The sequence below is a fragment of the Salvia hispanica genome, chromosome 1 (genome assembly GCF_023119035.1).
Source record: "Salvia hispanica cultivar TCC Black 2014 chromosome 1, UniMelb_Shisp_WGS_1.0, whole genome shotgun sequence".
Classification (NCBI taxonomy): Eukaryota; Viridiplantae; Streptophyta; class Magnoliopsida; order Lamiales; family Lamiaceae; genus Salvia; species Salvia hispanica.
Window position 1 is genome coordinate 12640046 of NC_062965.1, and position 20028 is coordinate 12660073.

Here is a 20028-nt window from a genome sequence, read left to right on the forward strand (position 1 = left end):
TTGAATGCAATTAAAATCCTTATTTTGAATGATGAATTTTGGATTTTTGATGTATTTTGAATCTGAATTCAATTTTGAATTGATTTTGAATAATGAATTTTGGATTTTGAATTTGAATTGATTTTGAATGCAAGAAAACATACAACTTCATAAACGTCAAAGTAGTCCATGATATTAATAATCAAGATCAAATCGATCCTGAAAAAATAATAATAATAAGCTTAATCGGGTCAAAATTAGCTTAATCGGGTCAAAATTGTGTTAATCGACGGTTGACCGTCAAAAATTGACGGCACCGTAAAAAATGGACGTAAATGACACGAATTTCATATGTTATGGACCCGTTTTCTAAAAGTGAATGTTTTTGACAAAATTGGTATTTCGGCCATATGTTTAGGACAAAAAATGACCTTTACTCTTTGATATTTTCTAGCGGTCCAGATTATTATTTGGGATTTATGCAATATTTAGAGTTTGTATTTGATTACATCCCTAGATAAATAGGTATTCCTTCCGTCTCGTAGTAGATGATACACTTGGGTAATTGTATGGAATTTTAAGAGATGTTGTTTTGTATGTTGAGTGGAGAGAGAAAATAGTACTCCCTCTGTTCCCTCATAGTTGAGGCGAAACTTTTCGGCACGGAGTTTAAGAAATGAACGTTGAGTGTGTTAAATAAATGGATAAAAAAGTAAGAAAGAGAAAAAAGGTAGAGAGAATAAAGTAAAAAATGAATAAAGTAAGAGAGAGTAAAATACGAAAGAAGAAAAAGTTACTATATTTAAAAATGACTCAACTATGAGAGAACTTCCCAAAATAGAAAAATGACTCAACTATGAAGGAACGGAGGAAATATATTTATATTAATGTGAGAAATAATTTTTTTAAAAGAAAATATAATAATTTTTGGGACAAACTAAAAATGAAAACACGTCATCTATTAATGAGTATTATATTCATGTAAAGAGCCTACTCCATCGTCCACAAACTAATGTTCCTAACTCGCAAGAAATTTTCTACAAAGCGTATATTCATAATATCAATTAGACGGAGTAAGTTTTAGTTCCCTGAAAATACAAAAATTTTAGGAACATTACCATCATTAAGAATAAAGAGATAAGACATGGACATCATCCACAAAAATTGGGAATTTAAAGATAGAATTTTTAGATAGAATTTTTTTATCCATTCTTTTCTTGTAGTAATAAATTTTAAGAATAAAATGATGTCATCATAAAAATGAATTTTGAAATACTTGTATGCTGAGTTCACCTATGACTGTAGCGTAGTGGACCTGAGCTTGCACGTCTCTATAATAGTAGTACTATAATCTAATGAAAGTTGTTGCCTTGACTTAAAAAAGTGTTGAATAACTTGAAACGCGTGGAAATATAATTCAACATAAGACTTTATGCAACAAATCTATGTGACCAAATTTTGTACAACCAAAATTTAGTTTATTTGACCAAAAATAGGTTTGTTTGTGCATTTAACTAAAATATTTAGATGCATATATAATACATGGAAAGTGCATAATATTGTGGTCATATATTTATAATTTTTGTATAATTTTTTTATTTTTTTAGAATCATAAATATAATTAGTGCATACTTTAATTCAAATATTAAAACAATAGAAAAAAAATTTAAATATAAATATAAAAAGTGAAGTTAAAGGCTAATAAGTCTTTTTAACTTAATAACTTACTATATTTATAATTTTAATATATAATTAATCTATCAAATTATTAATATAACCTTATTTTGGTTGTACAAAATTTAGTTGTTTATCATTACTTTTATCTTATGTTTCCACTTTTCTCCCTGATTGCAAATTTGTCACTGAGAAATCAGAGTTTGCAGAATCCTCTCCTTTAAATTCCTCATTTCTTTATCCTATTTTTCATGAAAAGAATTTCATTAGTTTTTATCCAGAATCATTAGGAGTATATACCAACGACTAACAAATACGTTTAAAGAAAAAAGAGGCTCTTAAGTAATTGGTTCCATAAAACTGATCATTAAATATAACAAATTACACTATACTAGCAATTATACTCTCTAAATAAGAATTTCAACTTTTTTTAATTTTACCAGCCATAAAATTAGTGCCTTGTGGTATTTTATCCAAGAATAATAAATATATAAATACAGTTAAAGATTAAAAATAACTCTTAAGTAATTAATCCAATTTAAACTCGTTAGATAAGTATGAGAAAGCTAACAATGCAAGTCAATAAATTGAATGGCTAATTAATTAAGTATTGCTTGAAATATATGCAAAAATCTTAATGGCTTTGGAAAGAATAGAAAAAGCTATTGGTCCAATTAATCTCCATTAGATAGTAGTATAAAACTATTGAGTCAATAAGTTAGAATGTTCAACGACTAATGAAGCATTGCATTGAATATATGCAACATTCTAAATGGACTTTGGACTTTGGAAAAAAAAATGGGAAAAGCGCGTACTATGTCTCTTAAAATTAAAGACTTTGGGGATGAGATGAAAATGCTGGCAAAGTTGAAAACACGTTAAAAATATTTTTTATCGGAATGACTTGAAATTCCCACGGTACTTGCAAATTAAGCTTAGAACTTAGTGATAGACGTGAGAGCCAGCAGAGGCCACTGGCCACTACAACATGCTCGATAAGCATGCTGCAAAAATTTCCATCAAAGCCTTAGCAGATGTACGAGCTCAAGCCCACCATGCTGAAATAGGGCTGGGTAAATATACCGAAATACCGCACTTACCGTACCGAAATTATATCGAAAAATACCGATTTGCGGTATACCACAATTTGCGGTATGGTATGATATCTTACCGCTAGACTACAGTAAGGTAAAGGTATAGATTCTCATATACCGTAGCATACTGCAGTATACCGCACATTCGGTATATACCGACTGTTAGAATTTTTGGGCTTCCACATGACTAATTTAAAGTGTATGGCTATCTTTCAGTTGCCCAATTAAAGTGATCCAATAAAGATTAAGGTTTGGGCTAAAGTGTATTTAATTGTTATGGAAATAAGTGTAGATACCATAAAGTGATTTTCTATTTGATGAGAGACCGAATAGAAAATAAAAGGGTTTATATTTAATATAAATATAAGCTAGGGTTATGGTCCTCAGACGTTAGAAGAACGTTCAATATCTCTGTATTCTCTCGGCAGACTATTGTGAAGGACGTCTCTGATCGTTTGGAAGATCCATAGCCGTTGCAAAGCAATTCCGCCTTTCTATTCATTATGGATCAAGGTATGCTTCCGCTCTACAGTTTATGCTCCTTCTCCGTCGTTCTCGGTTAATCATCATAGAGAGCTTTATATAATTGTTCATTCAATTATTACAACACCGACTATGTGGAATCATACCGTTATTAATTTATACTGAAATATGGTATATATTAAAAAATGAGGTATTTACAGATTATATGTATTTATATATTTCAATTATATATTAATATAAATAATACTTAAAATTAACAATAATTTAAGAAATAGAAATTAGAATCCCTAAATCTCATATTGGGATCATTGCAAAAAGAGAAATCATTGCAATATGCACTTTAAAAATAACTTTCACAGAGAAACCTCCTCTAACTCCTAAAAAGAGAAGCGGTAGCCCATATTGGGATCATTGCAAAAAAAAAAAAGAACGAAAATGGGTGATGGCAGTTTAAAACTAATTGCGATATGCAACTACTACACAATTGAAATAACATGTAGCTATGGCAGTACAAGTGGATTGTGAAATCATTTAGTGAAGCGATGCAAATCAAGTCCACTGTATGGTGATGGTTGAAGTTTTGTTGATTTGAATCTTATGATCAAGATTTGATTGTGACGGAGTTTTAATGTTTTGGACATTATTTAAATAGGTGAAATTTTATTTTAAATATTTGGTTATAAAATAGGATTTTTTTTATATGAATCACGGGTATAATGATATTCCATACCTTATTTTGGTATACCGTAGTTGGTATGTCATACCTTATTTTAGTATACCTTAAAAGTACGGTATACCGAAATATGGTGTGGTATACCGCATAAATGGTATGGTAACGGTATCGGAAATTGTCATATCGAATTTGAGGTATAATGCGGTATACCGAAAAATTCGGTAAGATATAGGTATGACATTTTATCATACTGCAATTTGAGGTACGGTATGCGGTATGACATTCTCGCCGAGGTATACCGTACCGCACCACCCCTATGCTGAAAGGGCTCATCTAATCCCAATCCCTCGGAGACTTGAATTTGCTAATTCAAGATCCGCGAATGTACTAAGAAAGCTTAAGAACGAGATGATGGCTATGTCATATTGAAGGTTGGGGCTTAGATTATTAATATTCACGCTCAACGGTGTTATTGCACCCAATATTCAGATTTGATCCTTCATTTACATAGCTATTGGTCAAGATTCATGTGGTCAAAACCTTAAGCTTATTAAGGTTGAGACTCTATTGGAATCTTCTAGAATGTGCAGTTGTTGTTTATGGAACTGAGGCTGCAATAACATCGTGTAGAATAGTGCGATGATTTCTTAAATAATTATGTCGACGCCCGATATCCACATGATTATTATCTTAATCTCACTGCAATCCATGGTCCATGGACATCGATCCGATCAACTTGTTATAGAGAATGCGTAGCTAGATACGAAGAAACCTTGACACCGAAAGCTAAATATCGATATTATCGACAAAAGTTATGCCCTACATTGAAGGTCTAAACCAATAAATGTTTAGGCGAAAATTGGTGGCACAAACGGAATATGGGAATACAAATGGGAGTAGAAACTCGAAACCGAGTAGTTAAAGTTAGGTAGGAAGGGGATGTAATCAATTGCTAACTAATTATCAATCCCAAATTGAGATCAATTTTCAACCATTAGATTAGAAGATCTTATGGTTAATATGATGCCAAGTGTAATATATTTTAAATTTAAATAATTATTAATTAAATTAAAAGGGTATTAATGTCAAATCCTATATGTAGTAATTATAACTAACTACTTTCTCTCTCCTCAAAATCATCTCAAATCTTTAAATTTACTAACTCTCTCAATTTAAATTATTTTTTCGCAAAAAATATATCAAATTAAAGATAATTTAATAAGGATTCCAACGAGATCTCAATTGCATATGTTCCGACGATGTTCGGGTGATGAAATTTAATAAATTATATTTCAATTTTCGTACATGTTGATAATCAGCTATTTTCAACAAATGCAACAAAAAATCTCAATATATTGTAGGCAAAATCTCAATATTATGCATGTCCAATCTCAATAAAAATGTGTTGATATTCCAATGTCATATTGTTGATATTTGTAATACACAATGTTGATATAAAAAAACACCCACGAAAATTATCATTTGATAACATAATGACGATATTACCCTTTTGTTGATACATTGTCTACTATTTATTGAGATTTTGTAAGCTTTAATCTCATCTACTCATTTTAAAATTCAAGGGTGGAGATTTAGTCTTGATTTTGGATTAAGGTGCTAAAAGCATTAGAATAGGACCTTGAGTAATTAAGGAGTATTTATAGGCACAACAGTTCCTAGTTGAGTTATATTGGCCCTATCTACAATTGGGCTCGCCAATAGTTGTCTTCGGCCCAAAAGTATTTGAGAGAAAATAAAATATTAAAGGTGGAAGAAAAGTTTAATTAATAAATGTTCACATTTAACTTTCTTATGGAGTACAAAATCTTTGCTCTCAATTTTTATATTAGGTTATATTAAAAATCATAAGGCTCCCTAAGTGCTATCTTTGAAATTGTATGCTTGAAGTTGATAGTAATTTTAGGGACATTTATTAAATCTGTTTTGCCCGTATTATATTTGAAAAATATGCACCAATATTCACACCATATCGTTGTATTGCATACAACTATACAAGTGTCCAGGCTCCCGTGGATATTTAATTATTTATTTGCAATATTAATTTATGGAATAGTAAAATAAAATATATTGTTAAAATGCTATTTTAGTTGACATATATATCTACACACTTTCATTCTAGTTAAGTTGTTGCTCTTTAATTTTTCCTTTCCTTTTCCTCATTTTTTATGAAAAAAAATCATCATTTTTTGTACTCTCTATATATAAGTACTGTATTTGTTTTCTTACTGTAACGCCGGGGGTAAATTTTGCTACTGAACCCGCTTTTAAGTGAATGCAATTTAAGTACTATAAGCGCAATTCAGGCTCCCTAGAAATAACTAAGAAATGTAAAACTCCGTAAGAGCATCTCCAAGGAAAAGGTAAATGGAGAGTTAAATTAATATAATTACCATATTTACCTTTTTTTATGAAAAATTCTTCTATTTAGAGCATCTCTAAGAGAGAAAGGTAAATTGAGAAGATATATTTCTCATTTACCTTCTAAAAAAGGTAATTATAACTTATTAAAAAGTAATGTACTCCAAGGAAAGAAGATAAATTAAAAAGGCAAATAAAAATAACTAACATTTTATCCTTTCTACCAAGAAGAGGTAAAGATACCTTCTCAAAATGAAAGAACATATAATATGTCCCTATATACCTTTTCCATTGGAGCATGAATTTTTTTATAGAAAAGGTAAATATGGTAGGTGGAGAGATAATATATTATATTTATATTAATGTGAAAGGGAGTTTTATTAAAAAAAGGAAAAAAAAATGTGACATCTCCTTTTTTTTTTTTTAATAGAGTATTATTTAGGAATTAATTTACCATAAATTTTCGTATTTTCTAAAATTATTAAAATATTTCATGAAAGTTCAGAAGTGAAAATGAAGTATGGAAAAAAAAACTTTGATCGGGAATATGAGTGAAATATTTTCTGATGTCAATATCAAAATGGAAAAAACGTGCATTATATGTATAGTCAGTACAAATAAATTTTGCAATAACATGTAGACCGGGATGGAAATTTAGGGTAGTGATGACAAGAGTAGACTACTAAAATTTTGCAATAATATGTATAAGTCAATTGTATGACAATTGACGTATTTTAGACACATTTTAAAGTATCTAAAATTTGTAGCACTGTTGATTTATATTTCGCCATATAAATAAATTGTTTATGGTTGAGCATAGTTGGATTAAATAAATATTGTTTGACAAATGAAACAAAAGTAATTATTACGATTATCCTATATCGACATAAAAAAAACAAAAAAAAAAAACTAAATTTATGATACAAGTGTAATGAATCACATTACTATCACTGATTGGTTTAAAGACCATGGATTTTTTTTTTTATCACGGTATCAAAGTAAGTCTCCGATTGTAGACTAAATTGATTGACCCAACAATATATCTAATTAGAAACTAAACGACTAACCCAATAATATATCTAAGCTTTAAATATGGGCCAAGTTTAATAGAGGATATGTCGTGATCAGAAATAATTAACATTATTCCACATCAGTTTAAAGAGAGTTGATCACTCCGTTTATCACCAATAGCTTTTAGGATAAAATCCTATAAGTTAGACATAGCAGGAAATTCATGGAAAAACAATTTCACATATTGCAATGCTATTTAAAAGGAAAGTTCGGAAAATTTGTAGTCATTGAATACTCTACGAAAAAAACTTATTATCTTTTAGGGGACACAAAAATTGTGACGCAAAATAAAGCGTCTCAAACTAACAATGATTTAGGACGCAAAATAAACGTTTCTAAAATTAATGACAAATTAACTCTATCTTTTGTTTTTGGCAAAACACATTCTTAGGTCCTTATACTTTAGTCAAAATGTTAATTAGGTCCTTGTACAATTTTTTCGTTTTACTGGGTCCTTATACTTTTCACAATATTTTTATCAGGTCCTCGTACGATTTTTCGTTTTAGTAGGTCCTTATACTTTTATCATAAATTTCATTAGGTCCTTGTACAATCTTTTATTTTAGGGACTTTTTTACATTTATCTTGGATAATAATATATATTTAATTAAACTTAATGAACTTTTTAATATTCCATTATTTAACTTAGCATAGTCTATAAAGATAATATCATCTTGTTATCCAATAATCTCAATAAGTTGTAGAGAATAATAAAAAGATTAACCGTGATGATTGAAGATTAAAATCGAAGTGTTTTTTTAGTATAACTATCCGAATTTTCAATTAATTATTTATATTTATATTGAAAAATACGTTTCCCTGAATATTCATAATCATAAGATAAGTTAAATAATAAAATTAAAAGGTTCATTAAATTTAATTAATTAAATATAAATTATTATCTAAGATAAAAGTAAAAAATATCTTAAAATAAAAAATTGTATAAGGACCTAATAAAATTTATAATCAAAGTATAAGGACCTATTAAAACGAAAAAATTGTACGAGGATGTGATGAAATTTATGAAAAAGGTATAAGGACCTATTAAATCGAAAAAATTGTACGAGGACCTAATGAACAATTTGATTAAAGTATAAGGACCTAAGAATGTGTTTTGCCTTTGTTTTTTTAGGAGTAGATGGAAAGTTTTGTAACCATACATATGATACGTTGCAATATTTTGGAAAAGGAATGTCTTGTAAAATTTGTAGTCATCGAACAATCTATGACAGTTCAAGCATTGACCTGGATTACTCTTATTTTTTATAATTTTCATTCATTAAACGTGTATTATCAATAATGACCACGTAATCACAAAATATGAGAATGACATAAGCAATTAAACGATTGCAGTGGACATCAAGACTCAAGAGCAGACTAATCTCATCCTGTTAGAACCGAGAGTCGTATATAAAGGGATATTAGAGCTATGAATTTAATTAAGAAAAAATTATAAATACACAAAAACTAAAGAAAAATACAAGTGATGATGGATGTTGTGTTTGCTGCTAATGCTATTTTCATAATCAGCATCACCATATTGTTGAGCAATGTAGTTGCATCTAATGCTTCAAACTCGAGCAGAGAATATAAGGCGTTGATGGATTTCGGGTGGCCTTATATCAACTCCACTGCTCATCACTGCAGCTGGAAAGGCATCACTTGCGATGATCAAGGCCGCGTTACAGAGTTAAGCCTGCAAACTCATGTAGGTTGCAACACTCAGCCTAGGTGGCATGATTTCGATCCGCTTTCTTTCACATCCCTCACCAGCATTCATCTCAGCTCGTGTGGTCTGTATGGAGTCATCCCACCTCACATAGGTTACCTCTCCAACTTGTCTTACCTCAATTTGTCTCATAATCTTCTTAGTTCTGAGCTGCCTCCTTCATTGGTAAATCTGACTAACTTGAATGTGCTTGACATTTCTGATAACAATTACATTTATGGTGTCATTCCACCTAACATAGGAAGCTTGTCCAAGCTAGTTTATCTTAATTTGTCTCATAATCAACTCAAGACGACGATGCCTCTTTCACTGCCAAATCTCACAAACTTAGAGGTGCTTGACATTTCTTTTAATAGTTTTTTTGGTGTCATTCCCTCTGGAATATGGTACCTTCGTCGTTTGATTGTTCTTGATTTGAGCTTCAATAACATCAATGGCTCTCTGCCCCCTGCTATGACCCAATTAACAAGACTGAAAATCTTGAAATTGGACAACAATAGTGTGGAAGGTGTTTTTGAAGCAGGGATACACATGCTTCCTTGTATCAAAACCATAGGCCTCAGCCGGAATTCAATCCAAGGACGGATACCTCCTCGGTTAGGAGATGTTCCTAATGCCAAGTTTCTTAGTATAGACTTTTCTTGGAACCATCTTTTTGGTGAAGTCCCAGAATCCGTTTCGCGTTTGGATGGAATCGATTTGTCCTACAATAGTTTAGAGGGCAAGATTTCGTACAGCGTTTGGCGTAAGTTTCCAAGAGAATCATTCATCGGAAATCCTAAGTTACTTCTTCCGAAGGGATACAACGCTACTGTGGAAGCCGTCTATTATGTAGTCTTTGTGCTTTTTATATTCTGTGTGATCCATTTAATATTCTCCAAAAAAGGAAAGAAAGAAGTCCCCTCAGTCACACCTGATCTCAAACATGGAGACATTTTCAAGATGTGGAACTTCGATGGCAACATCGCCTACCAAGACATCACTGAAGCGACACAAGACTTTGACTTCAAATACTGCATCGGAACTGGTGGCTACGGGAGCGTCTACAGAGCTAAACTTCCCACTGGAAAAGTTGTTGCTGTTAAGAAGCTTCACAGATTTGAAGGAGATAATCCTGTTTTTGATTCATGTTTTAGGAATGAAGCCATGGTTCTCTCTCAGATACGCCATCGACATATTGTCAAGCTTTTTGGCTTTTGTTTGCACAAACAAAGCATGTTTCTTATCTACGACTACATGGAACGAGGAAGCCTCTTTCGTGTGTTGATGGATGAAGATGAAGCTGTGGAGCTGAACTGGAAGAAAAGGGTAAATGTGGTGAAGGACGTTGCAAATGCACTATCGTACATGCATCACGATTGCAGCCCTCCTATTTTGCACAGAGACATTTCGAGCAGCAACATACTCTTGGATTCAGAGTTCGAAGGTTGTTTATCTGATTTTGGGACAGCTAGATTGTTGGATCCTGATTCATCCAATCAAACTCTACTTGTGGGAACTCGAGGCTATATTGCACCGGGTATGCATTCCATAACATTGTTTAAACTAATTGTATTCATGACGATGACATGTTTGTTGGTTGCAGAGTTGGCCTTCACAATGGCGGTTACAGAAAAATGTGATGTATACAGCTTCGGAGTTGTGGCATTGGAAATCATGTTTGGAGATCATCCGGGAGATTTCATTTCCTCTATCAACACGATGGTGGCGAGATCCACACAGTTTGCTGAAAACATGATGGTGCAACAACTCTTGGACAAGAGGCTAGCATCTCCAGATGACGATGTAAGAATGTCGATGGAAGTGGTTGGAGTGGTCAAAACAGCACTGAAATGTGTATGTTGTGATCCAAAGTCAAGGCCGTCAATGAAGGAAGTGGCTCAGCAACTTGGTGCGCGCCCACCACAGTTGGCAATGTCGTTCCGCTCAATATCAGTGCTTCATCTCCTGCATTCAGATTGAGCTCACAATTGCCTAAAACAGCTTCTTTTATAATAAATATGCAGATGTTAAGTAGTCATATGAAAATGTCTCTGTTTTCGTAGTCTTCTTCTTGAATAAATGTTGTAAATTATTGTAGAATGACGATGAAATAAATGTTGATATGCGATTAGATGCTGTTGAGTTTAGTTAAATACCTCTACTCTTAACACATTTATACAATTCATAAGTAATCTTTTTCTCATCTAGGTAAATTGCCACCCCTAGTTTAGTTTACTCTTGTTTCATCATTGATTCTCATAATCACCACATTAATGTCGAGCAAAGCAGTAGCAATGAATATTTCAAATTCGAGCAGAGAATTCCAAGCATTGAAGAATTTTGGATGGCCTTATATCAACTCCACTGGGAAGGCATTTACTGGTGATGATCTTGGCCGTGTTGCACAGGGACGACCAAGCATCGATGAACCTTGGTGGCTTAGAACTAGTCTTCACGATCTTCGCCATTTGGATTCGCTCTATTGAATATAATCACTCCACTGGCATAACAAGTAACATTGCAATACAAATTGTTTATCATCCATATTTCTGCAAATATATTCCATCAAACCTTACTCTTCTTGTTGAGGTATTGGCATCTCAAAAGGCACCATACCATATATATAATAGGTAGCGAGAGAGGAAAGAGGGAAGCTACTGTGTCTCCATTTGCATAGAAGATGAAAACTGTAGTGATTCAAGCAGCGGGGCAGAAGGGAAAGATGGCTTCGGAGGCATCTCTATAGACTCCACACTCCCTTGTAGCATCTCCATAGCCTTACTTATCGACGGCCTATCTGATGGAGCCGTCTGAATGCACCAAACCCCCACCATTAACATTTTCATCTTACTTTCTTCTTTCTCATCTCCCATGATCAGATCATCAATCTTCTCCTTCGCCAATACAAGCTCATAAACACTCTCATGGAAATAGTTTTCACTCGATTGGATTATAGGCTCTGTCGTTTTAGGAATGTCTTTCACTCCCACCATTTCAAGGAGCATCATTCCATAACTATACACATCCGACTTGTGAGACACTACCCCAAAATTTCTAGAGAATACTTCAGGAGCAATGTACCCTATAGTCCCTCTCGTCCCAAGTAGTGATATCTTGCTCTGCTTCTTCTGGAACAACTTAGCAAGCCCAAAATCAGCGATCTTGGGGCAAAAATCATCGTCCAAGAGTATATTCTGAGGCTTGATGTCGAAATGCAGGATCCTCGTGTTGCAGCCTGTGTGCATGTACTCAAGGCCTCGAGCAACCCCAACCGCAATCAAGTATAGCTTGTCCAACCCCAATGAAGATTCTGGATTTGAGTAGATGAACTTGTCCAATGATTTGTTGGGCATGAATTCATAGACTAGAGCCCTTTTCTTTCTCTCGAAGCAAAATCCTAAGAGCCTCACAATGTTGACATGGGAGGTTCTACTGATGCTTGCAACTTCGTTGATGAATTCCTTGTTAGGGAGATTCAATATTGAGAACAGAAAAACGGATATCTGAAAGTCGTGCAAAACACTTTCAGATCAAATCAATTTCGGTGGTTCTACCAAAGTTATTAGATCGGATAAAATTCAGAGAAATAGAGAACATTCAGATATGTATTCGAGATCATGAATCAGAAGAAGATGAACCGATGCAGCTGTTGACGAAACAGTGCATCCGTTGGGAAATTAACCGAAAATAACTAATTTTCAGAGGTTTCCGAAATTGCAAATTAGTCCTTCGATTTTCAGAAATTACATTTTCGGATGAATTTCTGAAACAGCAACTTCGTTGGAAATAAAAATTTCCAAGCTGACCCAGGGGCTCTGCCCCTTGGACCCCGCTACCCGGGGGCGCTACCCCCGGACCCCCGTTCATCTGTTTAGGGGCTTCGCCCCTAACTTCATAATGAATTCAAATAAGCGTGCACTCCGCACCTCCATACTTAAAATGATGTATCATTATAACAATAACCGATCAATCAAGTTAATCCAATTACACTAAAATATCCAACATTCCTCTCCTATTTTAGTGCAATCCTTGATTAACTAAAACAAGTCATCTCAAACATTCAAACTTTTGCATAAATGAAATATCGTAATGATTGAATTTTATATTAGTACATTACACATTCCAAATATTCGAATACCCCAGGTGTCTCTAAGGATTGAACCCTGAGAACTCACATTGAATACACGAAAATAATGTACACAAAAGTTTACATACGAATATGTTCTATCTTGACACTATATTTTACTAGCCTATGTCCTTATCCTTCATAAACACGTCGAAACCAAGTCCCAGTTTCTTGAAGCGGCTAAACTTCATGCTTATATAGGTAGCTCCTTTATTCTTGCACCTACATTTGCAATTTTTCAAAAGAACTATTAAGAATATATATATTCAACCTCCTTAACTTGTAGGTCCGAACACATACCTTGGGACGATTTTCAAATGTGTTCCAATCTTCAAATATTAAGTCTTCCACATTGAATTCTGCATCTAGTATCATACTAAATGGGAATTGGGTATCTTAATATCAAAGATTTGTGGTGGACTTTAATCCCATCCCTATAGCCGATTTGTACACAAGATCTCTACTTAACCCTTTGGTTAAATGATCGGCTAAGTTATCATGAGTTCTCACAAACTCCACAGATATCACACCATCCATAATAAGTTCACGAATCATGCTATGTCTAACACCTAAGTGTCTAGACTTTCCATTATACACTTGACTATATGCCTTAGCCAAGGTAGATGCACTATCACATCTGATAATCTGATAGATATAGGTGATATCGGTTTAGGCCACAATGGAATTTCATATATTAAATTTCTTAGCCATTCAGCCTCTTTACCAGCTGCTGCTAATGCCACAAACTCCGATTCCATTGTTGAATTCGTGATGCAAGTTTGTTTCTTTGATGCCCAACATATAGCACCACCTCCAAGCCGGAATACCCAACCACTTGTGGAAGAATGATCTTCCATATTGGTGATCCAACTTGCATCCGAATAACCTTCAAGAACAGAAGGAAATCCAGAATAAGTCAACTTATAATCCATGGTTCCTTTTAAGTATTTAAATACTCGATTCATTGCTTGCCAATGGATTAAACTTGGATTATGAGTATATCGACTCAATTTTCCAACTGCAAAGGCTATATCGGGTCTAGTACTAATCATAGCATACATTAGTGATCCAATAGCCTTTGAATATTCAAGCTGATTCACAACAACTCCTTTATTAGGCACGAGTTTTGCACTAGGATCAAAAGGAGTCTTAACTGAAGAACAATCTTTGAAGTTGAACTTTTCCAACACTTTCTCAATATAATGTGATTGAGAAATGGAAATTCCTTGTTCTCCATGTATGATCTTAATTCCAAGAATCACATCAGCCTTCCCCATGTCTTTCATCTCGAACTTAGATGACAAAAATTCTTTAGTTTTATCAACTTGATCTTGGTCAGTACCAAAGATCAACATGTCATCTACATATAAGCAAATGATAACTCCTTTACCGGTAGCATCAAATTTGCTATATACACACTTGTCTGCTTGGTTTAATACAAAACCATTCGACAACACCACGTCATCAAACTTTTGATGCCATTGCTTGGGGGCTTGCTTTAGTCCATAAAGAGATTTTACCAACTTACAAACCTTATGTTCATTACCAGGCATGACAAAGCCTTCTGGTTGTTTGATATAAATCTCTTCCTTTAATTCACCATTCAAGAAGGCAGTCTTAACATCCATTTGGTGAATTACAAGATTATGTATAGCAGCAAGTGCTAACAATAATCTAATTGTGGAAATCCTAGCAACAGGAGCATAGGTATCAAAGTAGTCAATGCCTTCCCTTTGTCTAAAGCCTTGGATAACCAATCTGGCTTTATACTTGTCTATGCTTCCATCCACCTTCATCTTCATTTTGAAGATCCATTTGCTATTTAAAGCTTCACAACCGGGTGGCAAATCCGTCAGTATCCAAGTACCATTTTGGATTATAGAATCCATTTCCTCTTGGATTGCCTCTTTCCAAAATGCAGAATCTCTTGAAGCCATAGCTTCTTTGTAGGTCCTTGGATCATCACCAATAGTAAAACAATATTGATATTGAAAATTAATTTCATTTCTTGATCCTTCAAGTAAGTACAATTGGAAATCATTTCCAAATGGCTTAGCTTTTCTTGCTCTACTACTTCTCCTAGCCTCAGGAGGTGTATCCATAACTTTTCCAGTTACATCATCAGAGTTACTAGACCTTGCAATCATGCCTCCAGGTTTAGGTATAGACGTGAATCTATCCTCATTGCCAAATTCAGCATCCCTTGACTCAATAATAGAGTGCACAGATACATAGTCATTGGGTTCTAAGACATAGAACCTATAACAAACAGAATTTTCTGAATACCCCAAAAACACACAATCTATACCTCTTTGACCTATGTTCTTCATTTTAGGGTCAGTTAGTCTTACCACTGCTCGACAACCCCAAACTCTGAGATGACTCAATTTTGGTGGTTTCTTATGCCAAAGTTCATAAGGGGTGATTTTGTTCCTTTTGTTAGGAACTCTATTCAACAAATAACATGCTGTTAACATAGCCTCACCCCAAAATCCTTCACTTAGGCCCAGAATAACACAACATTGAATTAATCATTTCTTTCAATGTTCTATTCTTTCTTTCAGCTACACCATTTTGTTGTGGTGTATATGGAGCAGTCGTTTGATGTACTATACCAGTCGATTCAAAATACGCTGGATCATAATACTCACCTCCCCTATCAGTGCGAAGAGTTTTAATCTTCACACCATGATAAAGCTCTACACTTTCTTTAAAGATTTTAAATTTATCAAGAGCTTCATCTTTGGAATGACAGAGATAGACATTGCAAAATCTAGTCGCATCATCAATAAAAGTAACTACATACTTTTTATTACCAAGAGATGGAGTCGAATGAAAATCACACAGATCACTATGTATAAGTTCTAATACCTTAGTTTCTTTAATGACATTCTTATTGAAAGGTTGTCTAGTTATCTTAGTTAACATGCAAGTTTTACACTTTTCACCATTCAACTCAAAAGCTGGTATTAAACTCATTTTCGACATATCTTTCAATCTCTTGTAATGTACATGTCCAAGTCTAGCATGCCACAATTCTGATTTACTAACATGATTACTAGAACTAGTAGAAGTCATGCAAACAGAATTATTAACAAAAGAGACATCTAAATTCAACTTAAACATGCCACATAGATAACCAAAACCAATGAAATTACCATGCCTTGACAGAATATATTTATCACTTTCTAATACTTGTTTATAGCCACAACTATTCAATACAATGCCAGAAACTAAATTTTTACGAATTCCAAGTACATAAACTACATTTTCTAACAATAAGGAATTTCCAGAGGTAAATACTAGGTTAACAGATCCTATTCCTTTGATTGGTTCAGTTGCAACATTGCCCATCTTCAAGGAAGATCCATCTTCAATTGGTTTAAAGTCCTTGAACCATTGACGATCCTTGCATACATGACATGTTGCACCCGAATCAATCCACCATGAGAGATCATCATCCTGCACATAAAATGCTTCAGAGATTATTGATGCATAATAATTCTCAACCGAATGATCATTAGGTACAGAAAACGAACCCGATTGCTTTTCAGGATCCTTGGATCCATTTGGACCAGCCTCCTTTTTGCCTTTTCCTCCACCCTTTCCAGACTTACAATCCTTTTGAAGTGCCCGGATTTGTCACACTTTCAGCAAGTCAGTTTGGGCTTCTTATTCCCATCCTTACTGTAATTCCCTTGAAACTTCCGTTTGCCTTGAAACTTACGTTTCTCTTTACCAGCCTTTGAGGATTCACCCTCTTCCACCATGTTCACCTTTGTAGACAATGCCATATCCTCCTTGTCCAACCTTGTCTTTGAAGAATTTGGTCATTCTCTTGATCTCGTAGTAGCTATATCTCTTTTGTGACAGAGATGCATGGTTGAGTAGGAATTGCTCCACATTGGAATTACTAGTATTTTTGCCAAAGTATTGCAATATGCGATTTTTTCCAAAGTAGTAAATGATGATTGGTAAAATTAGAGCAAGTGCGCAGACTGAACTTCCTAGGAATTCACAGGGTGCAATAAGTTATACCATTAGTAAAGAGCAAATAGCCAAATTAATCACGGTCAAATTCTGGTCTGTCTCGCACTTTTGTAAATTTGAAAATTAAATCATGAAAGCTGAAAAACACAATTATCCTACCCGCCTCATTCTCGTCGAAATATGCAATGACGTAGAAACAGATTATAAACAAGTAGAAATGTGTGGCTATGTAAACTCCCTTATTTGATACTTCCCCCATCCGCGAATAGGAGTCCCGTTTTTCTATTTTAGTCCATCCGCGAATAAGAGTCCCGGTTCACTTTTACCATAAATGGTAATAGGGTTCCACCTTCCACTAACTCATTCCACTCACATTTCATTTGAAACCAATATATAAAATGAGACTCCTATTCTACTAACTTTTTTCCACCCAGTTTTCATAACACTTCTTAAAACTCGTGCCGTCCATGAATTGGACTCCGAAGGGAGTATATGTTTACGTGGTCGGCTGATTTAAAATCGGCTTGCACGTCATTTTACATTTCGTCGAAAATGAGGTAGATTGATAAATTGTGAAACTTTCATCGTTCAAATGTGTGACTAAGTGGTATTTAATTATTGTGATTTACTATTTGGCAATTTGCTTTTTAATGAATTTATTGACTATTGAGAAGACAATTGTAAGAGGATTTACCCGCAATAATACCCAATTTCTGCACGTTAAAAGTAAGCCCCTTTTTAGTTCCTGAAACCAAAACGATAGAATGTAAGTAAGTCGGAGGGAAAACTATTATCGAAAATAGTTTTCACTAGATTGGAAAATAGAAAAACTATTTTCATAAAGCTCATAAACACTCTCATGAAAATAGTTTTCACTCGTGGAAAACTATTTTCACTTGAAGCATTAAAAGTAAGCTCCTTTTTAGTTCCTAGAACCGTTACTTGATTCTCTCTTTATTTTTTTACCTTTTTTATTTTTTACATTATTCTTCATTTATTTAACTTAATTAACATATTTTTTCTTAAATCGTGTGTCGAAAAGAAACGCCACCTCTATCGTGAAACAGGAGGAGTACTTATTATGTATTAAAATTCGTGTTATTTACAAATTGATCTATTTATTATTGATGGAAGAAGTGTATTAATGTAATATTACATTTATTCTCTATTGTCTTAATTATTTTGCGAAACTCATTAAAAAAATTAACATGTACTACTACTTATTAGTATGATAATTGGAATATGATTTTTCAGTTATGGTGATGATTTCGCAACTTTCAAACAATATTTATTACTCTCTTTTCATCTGTCATTAATATTTGTCACTCGATCTATTTTTAGTCCAATAATTTTGTCACACTTACTTTTTATATTTTTGTATGAATCTTAGTTCCTCTAACATATTTTATAATTCTAACATATTTTATTATAAAGTTAATATGTAAAAATAAGATACACATTCTATAATTTTTTATTTATTTTTTGAGATCGTGCCCGAGTTAAAGTGTGAAGGGAGAAGGGAAGTATTATTTTTATTATGAAATGCTTAGGCGTGAGAAGAGGACGTAGCATTGTGAGAGTGAGTGTTGCCATTTTGGATGCCATTAATTTACGTTGAACATTCGAAATGAGAATGGAGGTGCACGATGCATCACATTATTGGTCATAGTTGACTAGGTCCCCGACTCCTTATTTATCTAATTTGATTTGATTAGTAGTTAGTACAGTATCTCATTATTTATTAATGATAGGGATAGTTTAAGTCAATGTTCCAAAACTATACACAATGAACCAGAAAATCTAAAATTCGTTTATGATTACGCAGTAAAAATGCCCATAAATGATTAAACTTCAACTAAATTGTGGGTTGAACACTATCTTAAAAGTTGGATCTGACCACTTTAAAACTTATACGACAGCCTGAAAATCTGATGTTGCCAAATCTTCCGACGAATAAAACGATGTAGTTAAGGAATAATGAAAGAGAGAGAGAAAAAGAAATTGTTATCGTTTAGGCAAGTTGATGGAAGTGAAGCATTATTAGCACAGTGGCAAAGAAACGATCCCGATGCATCGGAGCCGCAAGCTCCACCGGATTCCAAGCACCTCTGGCAGTTCTGGTTATCCGCTGACCACTGGATTGAGAATCCATCGTGCAGTGATGCCCGCAATAACTCGGTTGTTGGGTTTGATTACAAGCCCGTGGCTGCAGATTGAGTAATCAAAGCGCATGGGATACTAATTGGCTGCATACTTGTTCGTGTGATGAAGAAAGCCAAGTTGCCACTGCAGTTGAGCAGATTAGGCGGTAGAGTTGGTAACGGAGGAGCAGTGCAACCATAAAGCAGAGAGATATTCTGATTATAAGAGGGCAGATCAAAATTGAAAAGGCTGGTATCTAGGGTGGTGTTATGGAGTTGCTGAATCGGCGCACAAGGGCCGTCCCATAGCTCGTCTCTGACCACCCTGAGGGTCCGCGCCTGGTCGTCGATAGCAAGGACGCGATAGGTTAGTGATGTGGTGTTTATGAAGAGAACATCGTCTCTGCAGCTCATCTCATACCCCACAGCACCGCACGACGCAGGCCGGTTTGAGCCATAGAATGGATAGGGTATATCTCCTACCGACCCTCCACATCGGAATGGCTGCCTGCAGGTTTCCAACTGACTCAGCTGCGGTACTTCGCAGCTTGGGATTCCGATTAGCACGAGAAGGATTAGGGGGACAGATCCTCCTTTCATTTTTGAAGAATATGATTTTGTTTTTTCTTGAACATTACATATGTGAGGGATTGACTAACTATGCCATTTTGAGTCGATTTTTCCAATAGTCAATTAAATCACAGACT

The 20028-nt window shown here is 34.2% G+C and overlaps 1 protein-coding gene and 1 pseudogene across 1 annotated transcript; one reads left to right on the top strand and one right to left on the bottom strand.

Annotated features, from left to right (window-relative positions):
- The first annotated feature begins 8842 nt into the window (after nucleotides 1–8842).
- Nucleotides 8843–11062, top strand: LOC125187347 (probable leucine-rich repeat receptor-like protein kinase At1g35710). The gene is made up of 2 exons (XM_048083921.1): nucleotides 8843–10601; nucleotides 10668–11062. Exons 1-2 carry the CDS (start codon nucleotides 8843–8845, stop codon nucleotides 11042–11044), a joined length of 2136 nt encoding a protein of 711 aa, XP_047939878.1. The 3' UTR covers nucleotides 11045–11062.
- A 656-nt stretch (nucleotides 11063–11718) lies between these two features.
- On the bottom strand, nucleotides 11719–19921 carry LOC125187352 (annotated as a pseudogene).
- Nucleotides 19922–20028: the final 107 nt, after the last annotated feature.